We start from the raw sequence: 23,050 nt of genomic DNA, 5'->3' as shown, positions 1-23,050 counted from the left end.
AAAGTTTGGCAGCTTTGACTGGAAACTAACGACCCTTGTAATATATTTTATATCTCCGTGCTTTGCGATCACGGTTTATCTTCTTTGAGCAGCGTATGCTTTTTGCACAGGAAATGCATTAAAAAAAAAAAGTTTGGACTGGAGGGAGAAATCTTTGGCTAACAGTTCTCATGAACTCTTTTGGCTCTTGAGAGCGTTTTGTATTGTACATTTGTTTTCTCTTGCCACTCATAAAAGAAATTCATTTAGCCCAATAGAAAAGCCTCAGAGGCTCATATAATTATTACAAATATTAACATGGACAATTGACTAAATGGGGGGAAACGTGACACTGACCAATTTCAACCTCTGCTAGTTGAAGTATTTCTAATTTATTGACAGTTTTTAGAACAACTCAAACATGATCTACCCTCACAATAAGCAGAGCCTGACTCGTCAAATCCCGCCTGTAAATCGTCAAGGGGGTGGGCGGCTCCGATGTGTCACAATATGACTGAGCGCTTGTTTTGCTTATCAATCCTGGCTACTCTGAGGGCAGGAGTGGAGGGGGATATCTTGCCTGAGATATGAGGGAGTTTGGTGGGAGGCCAGTCCTTTCACAGCACTGTTTATGTCTTTGATCGGCACCACTACACAAACGTGTGTACATGGGTGAGCATGTGTGTGAGCGTGCAGCTGGTACCGGCCTCAGTGTTGTATTACAACACTGGAGGAGGGTCCAGAATGACAGATGAACATAGAGAGGGGCCAGGGGTAGAAAGGAAGGCAGTTGAGCCAGCGTCGAAGCACTTCTTATGTTTGCTTTTGCAAGGCTAGTGTTGTTGTGGCACAAATGCATTTGATCTGCACTGCTGTTCTGTTTACATAATGTGGCTGTTGTCCAACATGATAGACAAGACAAGGAGGAGGAGGAGGTGGAGGAGGAGGAGGAGGTGGAGGAGGGCACTCCCACTAGCAAAACTACAACTGAGTTGGTTGTAATCTGAGGAACCCCGTGTTAAATTTTTGAGGGGAAAAAAAAAAAAGAAAAAAAGTAGTTCATAGTGACATTCCGACAAAAATAGCAAACATTCACAAAATTCTGCAACCCCAAGATAAGATTTATATTTGCCTATTAATGGCAGGAGATCATGCCAAAACACTACTTTTTAATGAAACTGGGCTTTGGCGCCATCTTGTGGGATAACAGCGAATAAAGCTAGTCTTATTGCAAGTACAGTACACAATATTAGTCCGCCCCAAGAAACTGCAAATAGGCGAATTTGTGAGTAGCAAATCCTAATTAGATGGGAGAAACACAATTTGGTCATTTTAGTTATTAACCTTCCTGACACCTCTAGTGATTATTTTTAAAAAAATGCAACTAGTGACTGTAATCCCTAGTTTTCTAGTGAAGTCAGGCTTTTATTAACATGATGGAAACTAAATCGTTTAACATTTAAAATGTTTATTAAAAGTGGTGTTTTTACAATCAAAACGAACTCACTAATTTGGGAGAAGAAAAATCAGTCACCACACTACAGCGTGCCTTTAGCGACATCTATTGGTGACATGTAGTAGTGCAAGTCTGCCGTATTTTCTATATAAGGCAACAGCGACACTTAGTGGCGCAGAGACGGAATAACAGACAAACGTTTGGGGGGGAAAAAAAAACATTTTGAATTTAAGTGCAAAGTTTGTTGTTTATTATGGGATGATACAGAAGGCACAAATTCTTGTGTATTGTTGCGGTGTACTATTTTTTATTTTTTATATTTCCATTGTGATTCGCTGAAGGTCTTCAGAGCTGAGTGTAGCGCAGGTATTTTTTCCCAGATGGAACCTCTTTAACAGTGACGCCATTGGGGAAAAGAGAGGCCGCTTCGGCATCGGAGACGTTGGGAAGTACCATGACTTTGTCTCCAGGCTGCAAAATGACAAAATGTAATCCGTCCCATGGTTGTGATAGGCATAGTAAGCAGAATTAAAAAAAAAAAAAAAAAGGGGGGGGGGGGAGTCGTTGGGCGTACCTTCCAGTCCACAGGCGTGGCCACCTTCTTCTGCGCTGTCAGCTGCAGTGAGTCAATAACGCGCAGCAGCTCGTCAAAGTTCCTCCCCGTGGTGGCCGGGTAGAGGATGGACAGCTTCAGCCGCTTGTCGGGTCCGATCACAAACACCTGGACAAAGGTCACAAATGTCAAGAAAGGAGTCATTTTGTCTCAACTTACGACAACAGCGAGTTGCTTACACAGCGAGCGGTGAGCGGGATGCCGTCGCCGTCGATCTCATCGGGGTCCAGCATTCCCAACTTGTTGGCCAGCTCCCTCTTTTCGTCAGCAATGATGGGGAAGGGCAAAGGATTTGAAGCCTGACTGTTGAAGCCCATCACATCCTGCGCGCACAAACACATCAAGTCTATGCAGAGGCCAGCAACATCTTTTGTTGTCAGCCTCTTGTATGACTTTGTTTTGTTTCTCTTATTTGTTCTCCTTACAGTAAGTTTAGAGGGCAAAGTAAATAATTCTCATTTTTATTAATGATTGACCTTGTATAGTAAAACAAGTAAATAGAAAGGGATTCATTTGAACTGATAACAGGAAAAAAATTCAATGTCGCAAAAGAAAAAAAACACACCAAAATTTGATAAATGATGAACATGCTGATAGATTACATAAGCATTTTGAAGAGACTTATTAACTTGATATTTTTAATGATCTTCCAAGTTCGCCAGTCAAAAGGTTTGAAAATGACGGCGCAGTTGGATGACCTCGAGGCAGGTTGCAGGTTGCTGCTTGCGTTTTAAAGTTATGCAACAATAGACGGATGTGCACACACACACACACACAGGCACGACCTGTTAAACAACGTTCAACAGACGTGCATTTGTGTGCGACTGCCCTCCACCTTGCTCCATCCGCGGTGATCCGCCACACTGTCGACAGATAGGGCAATCATCTTGACACCGCGCTTGGTGAACTTGTCGCTGAGGCTGGCGGCGCACGCCAGCTCAGTGGTGCACACGGGGGTGAAGTCCTTCGGGTGGGAGAACAGGATACCCCATCTGCTCGTGAAAAAGACACGCACGGGTTTTATGTCACAAAGAAATTTAAATCTAGGGCCTTTCAAAGCCTAATCCCATGGCCGTCACATGCACATGTGACTTAACATATGACTGAACACCACGACGGACACGCTCTCCATTTGAAGGACTTGAAACGAAGCAAAGCTGTTTGCATGCATGTCATTGAATTCAAGCAAGCACAAAGAGGCTCAAATGTGCGCCAACAATCCCAAATGCCCCAGTTTCGATATGAGACACAATATAAGCCTTGTGTCCATGCTGGTTCCAGATTTCTCTCAGTGAGCACTGAGCAAGATGAACCGCTCTTGTTATACAATGAAAGCAAAAATACAAATGCACTAACAAAATTTAAAACTGACTTTGAAGAAAAGCAGTATTCAATTTCAAAAATATTTAAATGACTTAGAAGGACACAAAAAGTGACAAAACTCAAAAAATAACCAAATGCAATTCAATGTTTTCCGATCATTTCCACAGCTTCGTGTGCCTATGACGCAACTATTCGACATCTTTCTGTATTTGCCCAAAACATAGAATTGTACAGAGACGCATATCAGAAGGTTGAGGAAAGTGAAAGTCACCCTTGCATAAAAAACGTTCAGACTTCGAACTCTCGTAATAATTGGCTGGATTCACTTACGATTTGCCCAAAAAATCGTGAAACTTAATCCGGCCGATGGTAGTGTCGGCCTCGAAATTGGGGAACTCGTCACCCAGCAAGATTCCAGGCATTTTCGGGTGATCCTTGAAAGCTGACGCGTGGAAAGACAGACGACCTGCTTAGGTGGTCTGTGATCACCCCCTCACGACAAACAAACCCGGAAGTAAGCGTGCTCCGTCATATTTATATCGACCAATGAGAGTTGAGCACGAAGAAAAACACAATTTCCCAGAAGGCTATGCGATGGAACAACAAATATGGCGTCCCATGTCTTCACTACGTGATAAGAATACTCAAGCTTTGCAGTCGACGAGATAAAGAGGCGACAGCCTGCACAACACTGCGGAGACATTCCCCACTGCGGTGTCAGCTCCTCGCAAGGACGCACGCCGACAAAATGTCTTCACCGAAGGCAAAAAACCCGGGCCGCGCCGGCAGCGGGAGCCCGGTGCTCGGCGGCACCAACAACGGCCGCTTCGAGTTCATGTCGCTCACCAAGCCGCTGAGCCGGTCGTCGACTCCGCCTCATCTTCTCCAGCGGCAGAGCTCCGACGGGGCCACCGCTCGGCTCCGCGCCTCTGAGAGCCCCACTCGTCGCCGCGGCTCCAGCTCATCCACCGGCTCCGGGGCGCCGGAGGAGGACGGCATCCGGCTCAACCCGTCGCTCTTCCGCGTAGCCCTCAGCTCGCTGCTCGCCATTGACTTGTGGCTGTCCAAGAGTCTGGGGGTGTGCGCCCGAGAGGACTCATCGTGGGGGAGTGCGCGGCCCCTCATGAAGCTTATCGAGGTGACGGGCCACGGCATCCCCTGGCTGGCAGGAACCGCCTACTGCTTCTACAAAAGCGACAGTGCTGCTGGCCAGGAGGTCATGCTCAACCTCTTTATGGGTAAGTACAGCCGTCTTGCTGGGAAGACTCATGCAAAAACTATTAAATGTCTTCCAAATACTTGTATCAAAATGTGAGGTGTGTGCACGGGAAGAATTCATTCAGCTTTGGAATTCCTATGCTCACTTTCAAGGTCTTCTCCTGGACCTGGTCCTCGTCGGGGTGGTGAAAGCGACTGTGCGGCGACGGCGTCCGGTCCACAACCGCATGGACATGTTCGCCACCTTCTCGGTGGACCGCTACTCTTTCCCGTCGGGCCACGCCACCCGCGCCGCCATGTGCGCCCGCTTCGTGCTGGCACACCTGGTGCTAGCCGCTCCCTTGCGGGTGCTGGTGCTGCTGTGGACGGCCACTGTGGGGCTGAGTCGCGTCATGCTTGGGCGCCACAACGTCACCGACGTGGCTTTCGGCTTCTGGATGGGCTACTGTCAGTACAACCTGCTGGAGGCGCTCTGGCTCTCGCCTCAGAGCCTGCAAGCGCTGCTGGGATACGTGGCGTAACAATCAGAGACATTTTTGTTGTTGTGGGAATGCTGAAGAGCATTGATGCACTTTTTCGACATGCTGCTCCCTCCACATGACTCAAAAGATTCAAACCACTCCAACATTAAAATGTTCAGGACCAGTTTTTCCTGAATTTGCACAGTTTTCATCATTCCACATTCCCGAATCATGTTTTTTTTAACTGATCCTTCCACATCATTTAGCTCTCCCCCCAATTTCACATTCCAAAATTGCTCCATTTTATTAATTGCGGCATTTGAGTTCATCCTCAGCTCTCAGAATTCCCACACAAATTCTCCAGAAATTGCATTCTCTGTTTTTAATGTAACTGCACAACTGTGGAACATGTGTTATATTTATTGTCCCACAAGAGGGAGCTGTTTCCAATACGTTTAGTCGAGCCCAGGTTTCTCTAGTGCCTCTTCTAGGCAGCTTTTGCTAAATGCTATTGTTGTTCTGTTGCAATCAAGGCAGGGTTCTTTTTCTTGCCATCTGGCACTTACTGTAAATAGACTGTTGAGTCACGTGGTGCAATCTATAGGATTCTTGCTTCAACCTGAATAAGTATCATTTTTGGTGTGCATGTCATTTTGTATTTGGTGTCATCGAAAATCACTTAAAATCAATTTGTGTTTTGACATACAGTTCATACTATTTGCTCTTATCACAAAATCGTTTTGGATGCTTATAAACGGTGTTCAGTCAAGAAGGCTATGAGATGTTTTTCCTTTTGACCTCGCTCGACTGCGTCTATCATTTTCTATGAGGTGTAGTTGAAAATCAAAAAGGTTCTAAGTATTTAATTTTTGTTTCATTTTTTGTTTTTACCTTTGGCTGAGGAAATTTTGTGTTTGGTTCTTGCTTGGAGCAAATGTGAGCGACATCATGCACACTGTGATCAAGACGTCTGTGATCCCGATGCCTTCGTCCTGCTTAGTGGGAGGAGACCTCTTTAAAGTTTGCCCCTCTCTCTTCCACTGGTGGAGCTAAAGGCGGGGGAGGGGGCACTGCCCCCCCCCCCCCGATATGTGCTTGGACCACCACCACCCAGGCATCATTCCAGGTATTCCAAGTAAGTGACTTTTGGATATTTCCAAAGATTTTTTTTCACATTTCCATTCGTCCCCAATACTTATCAGCATTTTTGAAGAATGTTAAAGTTTGTAAAAATAAAAGTTTTGTTTTGTGGACCACCTGGGATATAATCTTGTAACAAAGTTACTGTACAGTATTATACCAAGACTTGTCTTTATTTCTTTTCTTTTCTTTTTTATTTCCCTTTTCGTTACATAACTTCTCTTGAGCATCCACTTGTTTTTTTTGTTTAGTTTTTTCTACATTTGTCCTTGATTACCTGATAAACTTCTATCCAGTGAGCCAATGTGCCCAGTTGAACCCATTGTGTTGCCAAAAAAAGCTGAGCAAAAGTCTCCATCGAATTATGCAACAGATCAAGCAAATTTTTATACAGGCTTTCCTAAACGTTAACATGTAGCCTACTTCATTAAAACAAATTATCCAGGTATCATTTGGACAGACATGACACCTTCTCTCGCTATTTTATTTGGTTGCTTTTAATTAATTGATTTTTATTCAGGGAAAAAACATGGTAGCATTTTTATTTTCCTCATTTAAAAAAAAAACATGCATTGTGTGTTACCTTTTAAAAAAAAAAAATTTTTTTAGCCCCCCCTCATACTAAATAATCCAATTATTTTCACAGAACTTGAAGCGTGTGCTCATTGTACTGTGTAATCTACGTGATACCCAAAAGTCAATAACGATCAGGTTGACTCGATCGTGTTTGTGTGTTTGAAGGGGAGGAGATCTGCACGTGTGCATATAAAAATGCAAGGATTTGAGGACCCTTCTCGCCGAGCACATCAGACCACATCAGTTGAGCATTTGGCTTGAGCTGTTATTTGGACCTTCTGTATAGGTAGGAACTCCTACTTTAATAAACTTACCCCGGGATGTCGTCCAATGACACCACCTTTGAATGTTTTACTTTGTATACAATTGTCAATGAGTATCAGATTTTTCGGTGACACTGCAGGACAGCAGTATCTGCCATCAATTTGTTGTGCTCTTTTCTTTGAGTCATGTCTACAAGGAACCACTGCTTGAGATAGAAGGATATTTTTCAATTTTAGTATTGTGCAATCTCTTATTTGTAAGGCACGAGTTCATCAGGCGCGCCTGACTAAGATTAGAATAAATCATTAGTGTCGATGTTCACTGACTTTTTTCTCCTGTGGTAATATATATATATATTTTTTTTTTAAACTATAGCTCCACCATGGTGCGCAAAGTGGCAGTGATCGGCGCAGGCCCGTCGGGGCTGGGGGCAATCAAGGCTTGCCTGGAGGAAGACTTGCAGCCGACCTGCTTTGAGAGCAGCGACGACCTTGGAGGTTTATGGAAATTCAAGGCAAGGACATTTAAAAAAAAAAAAAAAAAAAGAAAATACATAAGGATTAATAGTAATCGTTTTGGCTTCTGGGTCAGTTTTTGGGCTTTACTGCACCCGATTGATAGCTTAGAAGGCATGGCCTTCTTTATGTCACGTATTCATTATGTACTACCCCGCCCTCTAGTGGCCAAGATGCATACAACCGAGCACTATGTCAATGTCGTCAGTACAATGGCATTGTGTATACAATTGATGCATGATGATGCACGAATTATTTAATATAAATATATATATAATATAAAAAAGTATAAAAAATAATGAACTAAACTAAAAATGTATTAAAGCACTCTAGTCCATCAAACTGAAGGTTTTGCTCACACCAAAGTGGATTTGCTTCCTCTGCAGGAGGTTTCGGAGCCCAACCGTGCCAGCATCTACCGCTCCCTCACCATCAACATCTCCAAGGAGATGATGTGCTACAGCGACTTCCCCATCCCGGCCGACTTCCCCAACTACATGCACCACTCCAAAATCCTCAACTACTTCCGCATGTACGCCGATCACTTCAAACTGCTGCAGCACATCCGCTTCCAGGTGAAAATGGCTGTTCGCTTACTTGGATCGGCAGCTTCCTCATATGCGTGTGGCTTCTTCAGACTTTGGTGAAGAGTGTCAAACCCAGGCCGGATTACGCCCGCACGGGCAATTGGGAGGTGGTGACGGAGAAGCGGGATGGGAAAGAGGAGACTCATGTGTTCGACGCTGTCATCTGTTGCTCGGGGCACTACACTTACCCTAACCTGCCTCTGCGGGACTTCCCGGGTAACTGCAGAATTCTTTCCAGATGTTTTATTAACTCATAATCCTTTCATGGAAACATTCCCATTTATTGCTGCCCCACAGGCTTGGACACATTCCAGGGCCGCTACTTCCATAGCTGGGACTACAAGGGTCCCGAAGACATGCACGGCAAGCGCTTGGTGGTCATAGGCATCGGCAACTCAGGCAGCGACATCGCCACGGAGAGCAGCAAATTCGCCGAGCAGGTTGGTGCGTATCTCCTGTTCCACCATCACGCTGACCCCCCCTCCCCTTTTGGGTCAGGTGTACATGAGCACTCGGCGTGGAGCTTGGGTGATCCGCCAAGTGTCGGACGATGGCCTGCCGGTAGACATGAAGTACAGCACGCGCTTCGTGCACATCCTGTTCCAACTCTTCCCCATCAACTTCTTCAACTGGTTCGGCGAGAAGAAGCTCAACGCCATGTACGACCACACCATGTACGCCCTCAAGCCCAAACACAGGTAAGCGAATCAAACCGACCATTTCAAATGCGGACCGTTATGTATTGAATACGTTTCCCATGCGCTCTTCACAGGCTTTTCAGTCAGATCCCCGTGATCAACGACGACCTGCCCTTCAAGATCCTGTCAGGCTCGGTGATCATCAAACCCAACGTGAAGGAAATTCGCGGCTCGTCCGTGATCTTTGAGGATGGCAGCGTCGCAGAGAAGGTGGGAACGTTTCGGGTTTCAGCCCTTCTTGCATGCGATGTCATCACTTCATTGTGAAATAAGAGCAATCGCTAGAGAGTAAGATTGATTCCAGGTGGATACCATTGTGTTCGCTACGGGATACAACTACGACTTCCCGTACTTGCCCGCCAACACTCTGTACAAGTCGGGTCACAGGGTGGGTCTCTACAAGCACGTGTTCCCTCCCAACATGGTGCATCACACCTTGGCCGTGGTGGGCTTCATCCACGCCCTCGGAGCCATCATGCCGCAGGCTGAGATGCAGGCGCGCTGGGCCGTGCGGGTCTTGAAAGGTCATTACGCCAAATGGGATGAGGTTTTGTCGACGGTGTAGCCACGGAGATGTTTTCTTCTCATGTTCAGGGCATAAGAAGCTGCCCTCAAGCCAGGCCATGGTGAAGGCTGTCGAGAAGGACACCAAAAATATGGAGAATAGGTAAAAGCTGCCGATGCGAAAATCGATGCCCCCTCCCCCCCACATACTTATAATACCCCGCCCCTCCCCCATCTATTTGCCGCAGCTACATCATGTCCAGGCAGGCGCCACTGCAGGTGGACTTTGTGACTTACATGGACGACCTGGCAGATGAAATAGGGGCCAGGCCCAGCCTACTCTGGCTCCTCTTCACCGACTACCCGCTGTTCAAGGAGGTCCTGTGGGGGCCCGTCACCGCCTACCAGTACCGCCTGACTGGGCCCAACAAGTGGGACGGCGCCCGGCGGGCCATCCTCACCCAGTTCGAGCGATTGTACCAACCCTTGAAGACCAGGAAGGTCAGTCCCGCACTCGCCGCTCAGAAGCTAGGTTATCATCTTCACTGAGAGTCGGAAAAAAAATTGTTGAATGACATGAAAGCTCGGACATAAGTATTTGGACACCTCCCTTCCAGGTGCAGGTGCAAGAAGCGAACGCGGCGAGCTCGGGCGGCCTGTTCAAACTGAGCCTGGCGCTGGTGGCTGGAGGGGCGGCGGTCTACTACGTGCACGTTCGAGAGCCCGATCTCTTGCCCAGCCTCATGTCCAAACTTTTGCCCCAAAAAATGTGAAACCTTTTCAGTCCGCTATCTGAATGATAATAATCAAAACCGAAATAGCATCTATGCCGCGATGTTTTAAAACTATCAGTTTAAAAATTAATAAAATAATAATTATTATTATATCATTATTATTTTCTGTAATTGTATATATTCTTTCTCTGTGGTACAAATGCTCCTTTTTACTCATCCCTTTGTTAGCTGGCATGATTACACACACCCAAAAAAGCAGCCAGACCCTTTCCTATGTCGCAGTCCGTTCCATTTCCTGTTCTGTGGTAATCATGTCACATTTTGTCATTACGTGTTACATTTTGACACCATTTGCATTCTTATTCACTGTTGTCTTCTGGAATGAAGCGTTCACCAGACTGACAACTCCAGCTGACAACTGTTGCAAGAGGGAGGGCGTGGTTAAAGTAAAGAATAATGTAAAACACACACACACACATCAGACTGTGTTAAGGAGCCTGATAATTCACCTATGCTGTTGTGAGTAGGAATAAAGTGACAAGAGAACATTTTTGAGGACTATACATCCTTCTGCCAAGGTATTGTACATATTGTTTTGTTTATTTTACGTGCACACAATACTTGTGTTACATCAGCCACACTTACAGTTTACTTATGGGACGGATCATTTTCGCACCTGAAGCTATTGCAAACAAGTCATTCGCATAATTACAAGTAAATATGAAGGCATGGAGAAATATTCAATTTAATTTTCTCTTATAGAAATGAAACAAATGTCGTTAGTCGTTAAAATGTTGCACTCCTTAAAACTGCTCGGTTGTCGACCACATTTGGGCGTCTGAACGGATGAGTGGAATGCGGCAACTCGCGCTTGGAAGCAAACACATACGTGTTGTTTTATCTCCAGCATGGTTCAGAAAGTAGCCATCATCGGTGCTGGGATTTCGGGTCTGACCAGCATCAAATGTTGTTTGGAAGAAGGTCTGGAGCCCACCTGCTTTGAGAGCGGTCCTGAAATTGGCGGGCTATGGAGATTCAAGGTTTGCTCTAGAATCAAAATGCTTTGGGTGGAAATCCACAAGAATTTGTTATGCAACAGGAGGAACCCGAACCCGGGCGGGCCAACATCTACGAGTCAGTGGTCATCAACAGTTCTAAGGAGAGGATGGCCTACAGTGACTTCCCACCTCCTGCAGAGCTCCCCAACAACATGCACCACTCGGAGGTGCTGCTTTACCTGCGACTCTACGCTCAGAACTTCCAGCTACTGCGGCACATCCGCTTTCAGGTGGGTGTGCGGAATCCAAGAATGCCAACCACCAAGTTAGAACACGTTTTTCGACTTACACCTCAGGTGATCATATCATATGCTTGTGCCACGAACTACACAAAGGGAGTTCCGTGTTAAAGGAGATTTTTTTGTTTTTTTTAGATGTGATTTTGTCAAAATAGCCCAACGATCAAGAATTTTGAAATCATCCCAAACTCATCCAAGCATGCCTTTACGTTTGTCTCAAGACCTCCGTAGTGAACGTTAGACAGACTGCGGACTTTGCCGATACCGGTCGGTGGACGGTAGAGACGGAGGGACGCGACGGCCGACGGACGAGCGAGCTGTTTGACGCCGTGATGGTCTGCACGGGACATTTCACCACACCCCACCTGCCATTCAAAGACTTTCCAGGTACCCAGGCTATCAAAGGTTCTTATCATATATTATTGACTAGCCTTGTATATGGTCCAGGTATAGAGAGCTTCAACGGAAAGTACTTCCACAGCTGGGAGTACCGAAACGCTGAGGGCATGCAGGGGAAAAAAGTGGTCGTCGTCGGGATCGGGAGTTCCGGAGGCGACATTGCGGTGGATATCAGCCGGGTTGCTGAAAAGGTGGCGCTCTTTTGAAAGTACCGAAACATTTATAAAATAAAATTAAGGATGAGATGGCGTGGTGTCCCGCAGGTGTACCTGAGCTCGAGGAGCGGCGCATGGGTGGTGAGCCGGGTAGGACCCTGGGGCCTCCCGGTAGACATGATGTACGCCTCCCGCGTGGATGTGATGCTGCAAAGACTTTTCCCTTCTCTTAGCAGCAGGAAGGCGGAGAAGATGTTCAACCGGGTTTTTAATCATGAGCTCTATGGACTGAAGCCACGACATGGGTACCGTCACGTGTGTTGTTATTATTGATACAGGAAAGGGAATTCAAAGGTTCTCTTTTTCGAAGGATTTTCGAGCAAAACGCAGTGGTGAGTGACGACCTACCGGCTCGGATCATCTCCGGTCGCGTTCGTTTGAAGGGGAACGTCAAGGAGTTCCGTGGATCCACTTTGGTCTTTTCTGACGGCAGCGCTGTAGACCAGGTATGATCTAATACCACTAAATGACTCTCTTGAATATCCCTGGAAAGATGAATTCCTGTCTTTAGGTGGACGTGGTGGTGTTCGCCACGGGGTACAACTACAGTTTCCCCTTCCTACCTCCGACCCTGCAGGAGAAGTCGGGTTACCGCCTGTGCCTCTACAAGCATGTGTTCCCACCCAGTCTGTCCAGACCCACGCTGGCCGTGGTGGGCTTTATCCACGGCCTGGGGTCTATAACACCATTGGCAGAGATACAAGCTCGTTGGGCTACCAGAGTTTTCAAAGGTAAACCCGCAAAACCCTTACCTGGTCCGCAATAAGTTTGAAATGATTCTTCTCCATCTTCTGTAGGTTTAGCACGTTTACCGACCAAAGAGAGAATGCTGGATGAAGTTGCGTCAGAAACAGAAACCATGCACAAGAGGTACTAGAAGATTCCAGACAAGATCAACGCCATTGGCATCTTTGTCCTTTGCCGTTTCTTAGGTACGCCTGCTCCGAGCGAACCCCCATCCAGGTGGACTACATGCCCTACCTGGACTCAGTGGCATCTCAGATCAGGGTTAAACCAAACATAGCACTGCTGCTTCTGACCGATCCCAAATTGGCGTTCCAGGTGCTGTTTGGACCTTGCACGTCCTATCAGTACCGACTGAACGGGCCAGGTCGCTGGACTGGGGCTCGCCAGGCAATCCTCTCTCAGTGGGACCGGGTCGTTTGGCCATTCAACACAAAATTGGCACCGAAAGCACTTAAGATCCGATTGGTGCCGAGACCAAGGACGCCATCCAAATTGAGCATGGTGCTTTTCTCGAGTGCAGCTCTGCTGTACTGCTTCATCTACAATACATAACAGTCTCTGTCTTCCAGGACTTGAAACATTCAAAGTTAGCATACTGCTAAATGTTTACAGTCATACGCTGCTAGACAGTAACTACATTACCTCAAGCAAGCGCACTTTGTGTGAGGCAACATATTTAAAATAAAATTTATAAAATGAAAACTCGTTGGCTGGGAAACAGTGTGCGAAACAATCTAAGGCAACACGTTTAGCTAGTTAGCAAGCTAGCTATCAACCCTAACCCTAACCCAAACAACATGAGGCGATACAGGACTCAGGTGAGGAAGAAAAAGCCGATTACATTTTGATGCGAGTCAAAATCAACCAAACAGTCCTCCAAAGAGTCAAAATGGCAAAAAAATGTGGTCCATGAAGTGAACACAAAACATTCACAGTGAAGCAGGCAGGATAGTGATAGTTTGACACTTGCTTGCATGTAAAATTTACACGTTCATAGCTCTCATTCCTTTAGGTCAGTCATCAACTTACGTCTGAAAACAAACTTTAAAGTAAAATCATATTGACTTACAAGTGGAGCTAAAAGGAATATTGAAATATTTTGAGCCCTGTAGCAGGAGTCTAGCTCACACAAAAACAAAATTGTCACATTTTAAAATTTTGTTCAGTCTATTTGTCACAGGCAAACTTTGTACGTGACACGCCTCTTGGTGCGCACGTTGGGTGTGTCAAAATCTGCATGAAAATCGTGGCAAACAGATAAAAAAGCCAATCTGTCACTCAGTCAGTCGAGTGTGGTCGCTGCCTTCCAGTCCAAGCTCAATCAGTCGGCAACATGGTTCGGACGGTGTCCAATGTGGTTCGGACGGTGGCCGTGATCGGAGCGGGGCCATCGGGTCTCACCAGCATCAAGTCCTGCTTGGATGAAGGTCTGGAGCCCACTTGCTACGAGAGCGGCCCCGATATCGGCGGTCTGTGGAGATTCAAGGTGAGCGCCTGTTTAAAGTTTTGTACAGTCTGAATAGGAACCGCACCATGAATCCGCTTTTGGTCCGGATCAAACAAGCGGACTAAATGACCTTTATGGTCTGAATACGCCCTAAGACTCTCCACCGTAAAAATGGCAGTTTACCGTGAAGTTGATTTTTAAAGTAGTTAATTATTTAACGTTTTTTAACTCACTATTCTTTCAGCTCAGACACTTTTATACTGCGCAACTTTGAGTTGTCTGTAAATAGCTTGTCAGCATCAATCAAAAGTATATCAGCTATTTGACAAAACAGAGGAACATTCAGTCCAACTCTTGAATATTGATCAAGAGAGAAACTATTTGCTTAATATTGCAATGAACCGCATACTACTCTTGCAGGAGGAACCGGAGCCGGGGCGAGCCAACATCTATAAGTCGGTGGTCATCAATAGCTCCAAGGAGATGATGACCTTCAGCGACTTCCCACCACCGGCCCACTTCCCCAACAACATGCACCACTCCGAGGTGCTGGACTATCTGCGCCTTTACGCACGCTCCTTCGAGTTGCTGCAGCACATCCGCTTCAAGGTGGGTCGCCATATGAGGACTGAATGAGCAAAGTGAAGACAGGAAAGGGAATTTGTGGAATTTATCAAAACACATTTAATGCAAATTCAATATGACCTTTTAGACCGCCGTAGTGGGTGTGAGGCCGACTCCAGACTTTGCAGCCACCGGTGGTTGGGAGGTGGAGACCGAGAAGTGTGACGGCCAACGGGAGAGTCATCTTTTTGACGCCGTGATGGTCTGCACGGGACACTACACTACACCACGCCTGCCACTCAAGGATTTCCCAGGTACGGATGCTCCTATACTAGCAGAATACATGTCACAATATTCTTCCAGGATTTCCGTTTTAGTTTTTACATATTCTGTTAGTCTATTTAAATTGATGAAAATGATCTCTACACGTCAAACACACGATTTTTTTGTGCTTGTATTATACAGCCCTCTAGTGGCCAAGGTGAGAACAACAGGAGCATTTTTTTTATTGAGCTTCAATAACAAAAAAATATTCAATATGTGCATCTGATCAAAATAATGGCACTTCCATTTATTTATTTCAAAGAGGAAAAAAAAAAGACATTTATATCAAATTAGGTTCCAGCACGCCCGTGACCCAAATGAGGAAATGAATGGACGGATAAAAAAATCCACCCAAGCTGTCATGTTTTGTTTTAGGTATAGAGAGCTTTGAAGGCAAATATTTCCACAGTTGGGAATACCGCTGCGCCGAGGGTCTACAGGGGAAACGCGTGGTGGTGGTCGGCATTGGGAACTCTGGCGGTGACATCGCAGTGGATATCAGTCGAGTTGCCGAGAAGGTAACGCCATCAACGGAGAAGCTAACTTTCAGCTCACTCCTGTTTGTGTCGACCGTGGAGGTGTACCTCAGCACCAGGAGCGGAGCGTGGGTGGTGAGCCGCGTGGGTCCCGGCGGGCTCCCACGGGACCTCTTTGGGAAGTCCCGATTGGACGCGCTGAAGAGGAAACTGTTTCCTTCATGGGTCAACGAGATGATGGTGAAGAATCTCAATCAGTCCTTTGATCACAGTCTCTACGGGATCAGACCAAAACGCGGGTAAGGAGACCTTTTGACCTTTGTTTATTTCACTCACAAACTAACTGCTGTTCCAGCTTTTTTTTCCAGGGACCCGTGGTGAATGACGACCTGCCGGCTCGTATCATTTCAGGACGCGTTCGGATCAAACCCAATCTCAAACGCTTCGACGCTTCAGACGCCATCTTTGATGATGGTACCGTGGTACACAAAGTGAGTAATGATTGCCATCATATTTTTGTTTAGTGGACTCAAGCTTCCTATTTGTTCTCAGGTGGATGTGGTGGTGTTCGCTACAGGTTACGACTACAACTTCCCCTTCCTGCCCAGCGACCTGCAGGACAAGTGCGGTCCAGGCCACCTTCACCGCCTCTACCGACACGTGTTTGCGCTCGGCCTGGCCCCGCCCACACTGGCTGTGATTGGCTTAATTGATGGCTTGGCCCCCGTCAACTGTGTCGCAGAGTTGCAAGCTCGCTGGGCCACGAGGGTTTTTAAAGGTATCTTTATTTCCATCATTCCATCCATCTAAAATAATGGCACCTGTTGTACACCGCATGAACAATTGGCTATTTGTTAGCTGGCCATCCATCCATCTTGTTTTGTGATCCAGGTTTGATAAGTCTCCCGTCACAGGAGGCTATGATAGAGGACATCAAGAAAGAACGGACAACATTGTCCAAATGGTATGGCACCATTCTTTATTTTTATTCGTTATACGACATGATTTAACCAATTATTTAAAATATGTTTAAAAATGATCATTTTATTTATCAAATACATTTCAGTATTTTCTTAATCATTTAAAGTTAATTAACCCATTCTTTAATCAAATAATTTTTAATGAACATTCCAGGATTGTTAATGCTTAATCCTTGGATTTTAGTTTGATTAACAGCCAGAACGCCCTGTATTTGGATCACATCCCATACATGGACTCCCTTGCTGTGGACGTGGGGGTTCGACCCAACGTCTTACGGCTCTTCCTCAGCGACCCCAAACTGGCGTGGCAGGTGCTGCTGGGTCCGTGCAACCCATACCAGTACCGCCTGATCGGGCCAGGGAAGTGGGACGGAGCCCGCCGGGCCATTACCACCCAGTGGGAACGTGTGCATCATCCTTTCCGAAGCCAGAGGGCCGAACCGGGACCACAGACGAGAATGTCTTATAGGCTCATTTGGCTTTTGTCAGGAAGTGCCATCCTGACATTCTGTTTCTACAAGAATTTTCATCTTCATCTATAAAGTTTTTTCTCTTAGATCAATATGGAATGTTTTTATTTGGAAAAGATACTGTTAATGCAAAAGTCTACACACCCCTGCCTTTGTGAAATAAAAACCAAAGGTTTTTTCTGCCATTAATGTGATCTATAACCCATAAAACTCAATATTTGTTTTGAGAGAAAGTAAACAATAGTGAAGACGTGGTTGCAGAAGTGCGTACACCCTCTTGCATCTGAGCCTGTGTACCCAATTAACCAATCACGTTCCAATTGATGTTAAACGGGAGAGACCACACCTCTACCACATTGTCTCTAAATAGCCCCAGCTCTTCAAGTAGCCTTTTTCTGACATTACAGAGTTTCCACAGCATCAGAGGATCTTATTGTTCAAAGAAGAAGGGTACACTAAATGTACTGTAGCATGCAACAGGCAGTCATCAAGTGGAAAACATGATAAAAAGGAGAACTGGTATGGAAGGCTGTCATGAGTCAACAGCAACTTTAAGCTGTTTTAATATATACATCAATTAAAACAATATTGTTTGTATTATATTTTAACTGCAATGTAAACGAGCCATTTTTGTCATTTCTAATTCTATTTTATTGTAATCTGTCTGGGGGGAAAGTGATTTTTTTTTTTTTTTTTTTTTTAAAGAGCCCTCATTTATCTTATGTAAGTGTACCTAATGTAGTGTCCGGTCCGAGACTTGTTTGTTTTTCCAACAGATCACGCTGCCATGATGAGTTCAGGGGTCAAAGTCGGGCGCGGGAGAGTCCAGCACTCCGCCCATTTCCAAGCGCCGCTGTGAGCGAACGACAGCACAAAAACACAAGTCTCTCCCTTCGTCTTGAGTGCAAAGCTGGTAAGAAAGCGTCGACGGTTCTTCTTGTCGCGTCATTTTCACTTGCACTATTTGAAGCCACAAAAGAAAGCCAAGTTGACTCAAGTTTGCTACGTTCACTTGCAGTCTCTACCGTTGGAGATTCCAGCAGCCTTATTCGGGAGTTTTTTTTTTAAATTGTTTGAAGCGATTTGCCTCTGAAGCTTGCTACTGACGTTTGCAAAGGGTGAGTGTGCGTGTTTTGCGTGGAGCAGCAAATACACTTTGAGTGCTGTTTTGTAAAAGCACACATCGTTTTAAAGGGCGCATTTGTTGCTGGGCAGCGTGCAAAAAAGTAGCAGAGGTGGCAAAATAACAGTGTGTGCGCCAGAAGAAGGGAAAAAAGTAAAAAAAAAAAAAAAACGCACTAATATTTATCGACCATATGTTGCTCAAAGCGCTTTACAAAGTCAAAACTAAATTAAGAGTGATTCAACCCTTTAGTGAAGTAAATAAAATCGAATCTTAAATATACAAACGTTTACAAAAAATATTCAACTGTGTATGTGATTATGAATCAGTGTCTAAATATGATTAAGAAATGATTTTACAGTTGTGTCAAATTTCACCCGTAAAAACATGACATCAGTTTCCTTCAAACCACGATGATTCAGACTTCAAATTAAAGTCACTTGCTGTAATTATTTTGTCAACATCTCGTATCAAGACATAAAAGGAGGTTTTGGACACGTTTGTGCAGCTTCAGCATGCCTCGTCGTGTGGCTGTGATTGGAGGAGGAAGCTCTGGCCTGGCCTGCATCAAGTGTTGCCTGGATGAAGGTCTTGAGCCCGTCTGTTTCGAGAGCAGCGATGACATCGGGGGACTGTGGAGATTCAAGGTGGCTTGAATGCACTGGTTGGGAAGTCCTAAGATTAAAAAAATAAAAATAAAAAATCATGCATTTCTGATAATGTTTTTGTGGTTGCTGTTGCAGGAGAACCCCGAGCCGGACCGGGCCAGCATCTACCACTCCGTCATCATCAATACTTCCAAGGAGATGATGTGCTTCAGCGACTTCCCCATCCCGGCCCACTTCCCCAACTACATGCACAACACGCTCATCATGGATTATTTCCGCATGTACGCTGACCATTTCAACCTTCGCAAGCACATACGCTTCAACGTAAGCACTAATTCCTCCTCCAATCATAAATGTGGTTTTGTTTCATTTTTTTTAATCTTTTTTTTCCCCCCTGTATCTTCTATAGATTGACTAGATTTATATTTACTTTCTCCACACTGCTACTTCAATGTTATAACCTCCGTTGCAATAACACAAAAGGGTTATAAACAACTGATATAAAAGAGGACAATAGCATCATTAAACAATCTATGACTACTATAATGTCACATACCAATCGTTTAATCTTTTTTGTTTTATGCCCTCAGACCAAAGTCTTACGGGTGAAGCAAAGGCCTGATTTTTCCCGTTCTGGCCAATGGGACGTGGAGACGGAGAACCAGGAAGGCAAAAAAAGTAAACACATCTTTGATGCTGTGATGGTGTGCATTGGACACCATTGTCATCCCAACCTGCCTCTCCAGGATTTCCCAGGTACCAGGTTGAAAGCAGAAAAACTCTCCAAACTTCCTTTTCTTTTTTTTTTTTTTTTTTTGTATATATATACCTCAATAATTAGAATTTCTGAAAGATTTCTGGTAAAATAGTCAATTTGAATTTGAAACCCACATTTTTGTACTGAAATATTTATATTATATATTATATTTCATATTTATTTTTATTATTATTATTTGCAGTGTTATGCCAAAGCCTTTTCAGAAATTAGTGTCCTTATGCAACCCATAATCAAGCCCTCCCTCGAGTCCTACTTTCTTTTTGAACCTTCACCTCATTTCAACTTCCAGTGTGTGTATCATGAACGATCAAAGTGTTACTTTCTCTATAAATGATTTACGGTGGATGCTGTTTTGTCCGAGTTAGGCTTGGATACGTTCCCGGGAAAATACTTCCACAGTCGTGACTATAAGACGCCCGAGGAATGGCGGAACAAGAAGGTGGTAGTGGTTGGCATCGGGAACTCGGGAGGCGACATAGCTGTGGAGCTCAGCAGGGTCACCAAGCAGGTAGAGTGATCTTTGTAGATGATCACCGCTGCTCAATCGAAACCTTCTCGTTCCCTTCCAGCTTTACTTGAGCACCCGGAGGGGAGCTTGGGTTCTGAATAGAGTCGGGCACAACGGCGTGCCCCTGGATTTGGCCATCAACAGGGCGATTTTGCTGATCCGGAAGCTGCTTCCCTTTGGACTGGCCTGCAGCCTAGGAGAGAACCGACTCAACCAGAGGTTTAATCACAGCCTGTACAGCTTAAAGCCCAAGCACAGGTACAACAATCCGATTGAATTGAGTACCTGATATTTTTCTGAAAAATTTCATTTTGTTTATATATTTCTACGAAATTTAAACAAACTCAAGAATCACAAATGTAGTCCTCATGCGATTGGTTGTCAACGTCTCAGGCTGTTCAGCCAGCATCCCACCGTGAACGACGAGCTCCCCAACCGCATCCTGTCGGGGACGGTGCAAGTGAAGCCCAACATTTGCCGATTTGAAGGCTCCACGGTGGAGTTTGACGACGGCAGCGTGGTGGAGGACGTTGACCTGGTGGTAAGTCGACGAAAGTCTTCATGTTGTCATTGTGGCACAAATGCACCTTGTTGGGTCTTTGTGTTCAGGTTTTTGCCACCGGCTACAAGTTTTCTTTCCCCTTCCTGGCCCCGCACGTGACCACCGTGTCGGACAACAAGGCGGCTTTATACAAGTACGTGTTCCCCCCGGAGCTGGAGCGCCATACCTTGGCCGTCATTGGACTGGTGCAGCCACTGGGGGCCATCATGCCCATCTCTGAGATGCAGGCCAGGTGGGCCACCAGGGTCTTCAAAGGTAGGAATAAGAAGTAACAGCGTACAAATTCTTTGTGTGTTTTTCAAGCAACCTTCTGCTCTACAAATGAAAACCAGTTGAGTCTGCTATGTTTATTCTATGAATTTTCCTGGCAGCCACAAAAGTTGTATATGCCCAAACTGTCAGTGTGTTAAAACAAACTAACTTTACCTGTCGTTTTTGTGACGTCACCAGGTTGCATCAAGCTCCCTCTAGTGGCTGACATGCTGGATGACATCAAATATAAGCAGGAAACCATGGCTGACAGGTAACTCATTTTGTTATGGGGAAAAAAAAAAGTATATGTGGATATCTAAGAAATGTGCTGTCATGGAATAAATTAATGTTGAGAATCAAAACACCACAATTTACGTTTGTCTCGTATTTTCAGGTACGTGTGCAGTCAAAGACACACCATCCAAGTGGACTATTCGAGCTACATGGATGAAATAGCCGCACTGGTGGGCGTGTGGCCCAATATCTCTCGACTGATGCTGACCGACCCGAAGCTTGGCCTCAGCTTGCTCTTCGGCCCCATCAGCCCGTTACAGTACCGTCTACGAGGGCCTGGCAAATGGACCGGAGCCCGTCAGGCTATACTGACACAGTGGGATCGGGTAGTCAAGCCCATGCAGACCCGACCGAGCGACCAACCCAAATCCCAAAGCTCTCTGAAGTGGCCTCTCGTTGTGTTGTCGGCCATGGGCCTGGCCGTGTATGTGAATAGAAGCAACCTGGCTGCTTTACTGCAAGACCCTGCTGAGTTTATGGACTGGGTCAAGGTGCACCTGCCCACACTGGGCCACTGAAATGAATATGCATGATGACACACATTTAAATCATAAAATTAATGCACCAGGTAAAATAGTAGATCATGTTTCGATAAGACCTGTTTTAGTGTAGTAAAATCATATCTACTGTGTTCTTTATGAGATTATGCACGTGCATATGTTGATGTTATGACCACTAATTTATATAATTGCACCACAGGAGGGAACCAATGTGCACCAGGATTCACCAAATATAATTGTGAAAAGGCAGCTAATTATAATCATCTGAATTCCAGGTTACAATGGGAATAAAGTCATAAAATAAATCTTATCGCTCTTAATTTTGCACTTTTTCAGAGTTTGATGTTAAAAATGCAGTGTGATGGTGGCGAAATAGTGCCACCTACAAAGTCTCCCAAGAACTCAACGCCTGGCGCAGGGATGGAGTAAAAAGGAAAAAAAAAAAGCGCCACGATGCTGAGTGTGACCCATCCAACACGACAAAATATAGAGCTTTTACAAAGGCATTTTAAAACGTGTATACTCGTCACACACATCAATTATACACATTCACATGAATTTATATTTAATTAAAAAATATTTTAATGAACTTTATACGACGGTTGGATTGTGAACGCCGGTAGTACCCGGAAGAAGATCCGCGCCGCGTGATTCGGTCACATTCAGGTTGCCAGGTTTTAGCATGTGCGAAAGAAGGCATCCCGAAATTTGACACATTCTCGTTTTAATGACCGATTATCAACAGCCACTTGACAAGCACCGCCTCCACGCAGAGGAGCATCTTCAGTGACAGGCTCCTGTCACTGACAGACTGGGGTAGTCCTTCCTCCAGGCAGCTTTTTGATTCTACTTTGAGACAACACTGGTCTGTCATACATCTTGGAATTATGATTTATTTTACTTCTGCAGAGGGGAAAAAAATCTAGTATACATGTTTAACATATTTCGTATCGAAATATTTATTTAAAATGTTTCATATCTTTTTTGTTGTTGTCATGCCTTATTTGCATAGTGTTGTTTTTATTGTGGCTATGGAACAGTAATTTTGCTTTGTTTCCTTGTTCCCTTTTTGTGTAAATAAAGTTGGGTATCTATCCAGCCATTGTCTGCTCATGATCCAAACAAAGCACACCGCACCATGGGTCAAAGATCAAGCAAAAAGAACACTTTGTGAGCTAAAGAATACCACATTGTATCCATCTTTAAAAGTGATAATATATCCCATAAAAAATGTTGGTTGAGCTGGAGAACTCAAAGTATATGACGGCTCATAGTTTTTCATGAAAGCATCACAAAAATTACAACAAATGCCGCCTAAAGTGATTGATCAATTCTGAAATAGCCCTAATAATAGATATGCTTTCTAAACATGTTGAATTTTACAATGCAAAGTTGCAAACTAATAATTAATGGACAGTTGGTAAACTGTTCCGAGGAG

At 45.0% G+C, this 23,050-nt stretch overlaps 6 protein-coding genes across 9 annotated transcripts; 5 read left to right on the top strand and 1 right to left on the bottom strand.

The window, feature by feature from the left end:
• Positions 1 to 1,430: 1,430 nt before the first annotated feature.
• On the bottom strand, positions 1,431 to 3,891 carry prdx6 (peroxiredoxin 6). Its single transcript, XM_037249022.1, has 5 exons — positions 3,702 to 3,891; positions 2,884 to 3,040; positions 2,228 to 2,371; positions 2,010 to 2,156; positions 1,431 to 1,906 (listed from the first exon to the last, which is right to left on the bottom strand). Exons 1-5 carry the CDS (start codon positions 3,791 to 3,793, stop codon positions 1,781 to 1,783), a joined length of 666 nt encoding a protein of 221 aa, XP_037104917.1. The 5' UTR covers positions 3,794 to 3,891; the 3' UTR covers positions 1,431 to 1,780.
• Positions 3,892 to 3,939: 48 nt separating this feature from the next.
• Positions 3,940 to 5,827, top strand: plpp6 (phospholipid phosphatase 6). The gene is made up of 2 exons (XM_037249016.1): positions 3,940 to 4,609; positions 4,743 to 5,827. The coding sequence occupies exons 1-2, from the start codon at positions 3,961 to 3,963 to the stop codon at positions 5,108 to 5,110; spliced, it is 1,017 nt and encodes a 338-aa protein (XP_037104911.1). The 5' UTR covers positions 3,940 to 3,960; the 3' UTR covers positions 5,111 to 5,827.
• A 1,086-nt stretch (positions 5,828 to 6,913) lies between these two features.
• Positions 6,914 to 10,226, top strand: LOC119121445 (flavin-containing monooxygenase 5-like). Its single transcript, XM_037249010.1, has 11 exons — positions 6,914 to 7,052; positions 7,406 to 7,544; positions 7,932 to 8,120; positions 8,183 to 8,348; positions 8,430 to 8,572; positions 8,631 to 8,830; positions 8,905 to 9,040; positions 9,135 to 9,354; positions 9,425 to 9,497; positions 9,583 to 9,835; positions 9,958 to 10,226. The coding sequence occupies exons 2-11, from the start codon at positions 7,413 to 7,415 to the stop codon at positions 10,105 to 10,107; spliced, it is 1,662 nt and encodes a 553-aa protein (XP_037104905.1). The 5' UTR covers positions 6,914 to 7,052; positions 7,406 to 7,412; the 3' UTR covers positions 10,108 to 10,226.
• A 160-nt stretch (positions 10,227 to 10,386) lies between these two features.
• On the top strand, positions 10,387 to 13,444 carry LOC119121447 (flavin-containing monooxygenase 5-like). Of its 2 annotated transcripts, none has more exons than XM_037249013.1 (10): positions 10,387 to 10,646; positions 10,976 to 11,108; positions 11,168 to 11,356; positions 11,587 to 11,752; positions 11,813 to 11,955; positions 12,028 to 12,224; positions 12,290 to 12,425; positions 12,491 to 12,710; positions 12,777 to 12,849; positions 12,912 to 13,444. In XM_037249013.1, the coding sequence occupies exons 2-10, from the start codon at positions 10,977 to 10,979 to the stop codon at positions 13,276 to 13,278; spliced, it is 1,623 nt and encodes a 540-aa protein (XP_037104908.1). In that variant the 5' UTR covers positions 10,387 to 10,646; position 10,976; the 3' UTR covers positions 13,279 to 13,444. The 2 variants fall into 2 exon arrangements, with proteins under 2 accessions (XP_037104908.1, XP_037104909.1); XM_037249014.1 differs by lacking the exon at positions 10,387 to 10,646 and adding an exon at positions 10,653 to 10,794.
• Positions 13,445 to 13,536: 92 nt separating this feature from the next.
• Positions 13,537 to 17,172, top strand: LOC119121446 (flavin-containing monooxygenase 5-like). Its single transcript, XM_037249011.1, has 9 exons — positions 13,537 to 14,212; positions 14,594 to 14,782; positions 14,886 to 15,051; positions 15,437 to 15,579; positions 15,640 to 15,836; positions 15,893 to 16,028; positions 16,090 to 16,315; positions 16,429 to 16,501; positions 16,702 to 17,172. Exons 1-9 carry the CDS (start codon positions 14,060 to 14,062, stop codon positions 17,057 to 17,059), a joined length of 1,641 nt encoding a protein of 546 aa, XP_037104906.1. The 5' UTR covers positions 13,537 to 14,059; the 3' UTR covers positions 17,060 to 17,172.
• A 541-nt stretch (positions 17,173 to 17,713) lies between these two features.
• Positions 17,714 to 21,932, top strand: LOC119121443 (flavin-containing monooxygenase 5-like). 3 transcript variants are annotated; one of them, XM_037249008.1, is made up of 11 exons: positions 17,715 to 17,900; positions 18,006 to 18,105; positions 18,619 to 18,757; positions 18,854 to 19,042; positions 19,309 to 19,474; positions 19,862 to 20,004; positions 20,066 to 20,262; positions 20,398 to 20,545; positions 20,614 to 20,821; positions 21,017 to 21,089; positions 21,213 to 21,932. In XM_037249008.1, exons 3-11 carry the CDS (start codon positions 18,626 to 18,628, stop codon positions 21,628 to 21,630), a joined length of 1,674 nt encoding a protein of 557 aa, XP_037104903.1. In that variant the 5' UTR covers positions 17,715 to 17,900; positions 18,006 to 18,105; positions 18,619 to 18,625; the 3' UTR covers positions 21,631 to 21,932. The 3 variants fall into 3 exon arrangements, with proteins under 3 accessions (XP_037104904.1, XP_037104903.1, XP_037104902.1); XM_037249009.1 differs by lacking the exon at positions 18,006 to 18,105 and having other exon boundaries at positions 17,714 to 17,900; XM_037249007.1 differs by having other exon boundaries at positions 17,715 to 18,105.
• Positions 21,933 to 23,050: the final 1,118 nt, after the last annotated feature.

The sequence above is a fragment of the Syngnathus acus genome, chromosome 4 (genome assembly GCF_901709675.1).
Source record: "Syngnathus acus chromosome 4, fSynAcu1.2, whole genome shotgun sequence".
NCBI classification, from domain to species: Eukaryota; Metazoa; Chordata; class Actinopteri; order Syngnathiformes; family Syngnathidae; genus Syngnathus; species Syngnathus acus.
The sequence above is the reverse complement of the archived record's forward strand: the minus strand, read 5'-3'. Positions and strand labels throughout refer to the sequence as shown.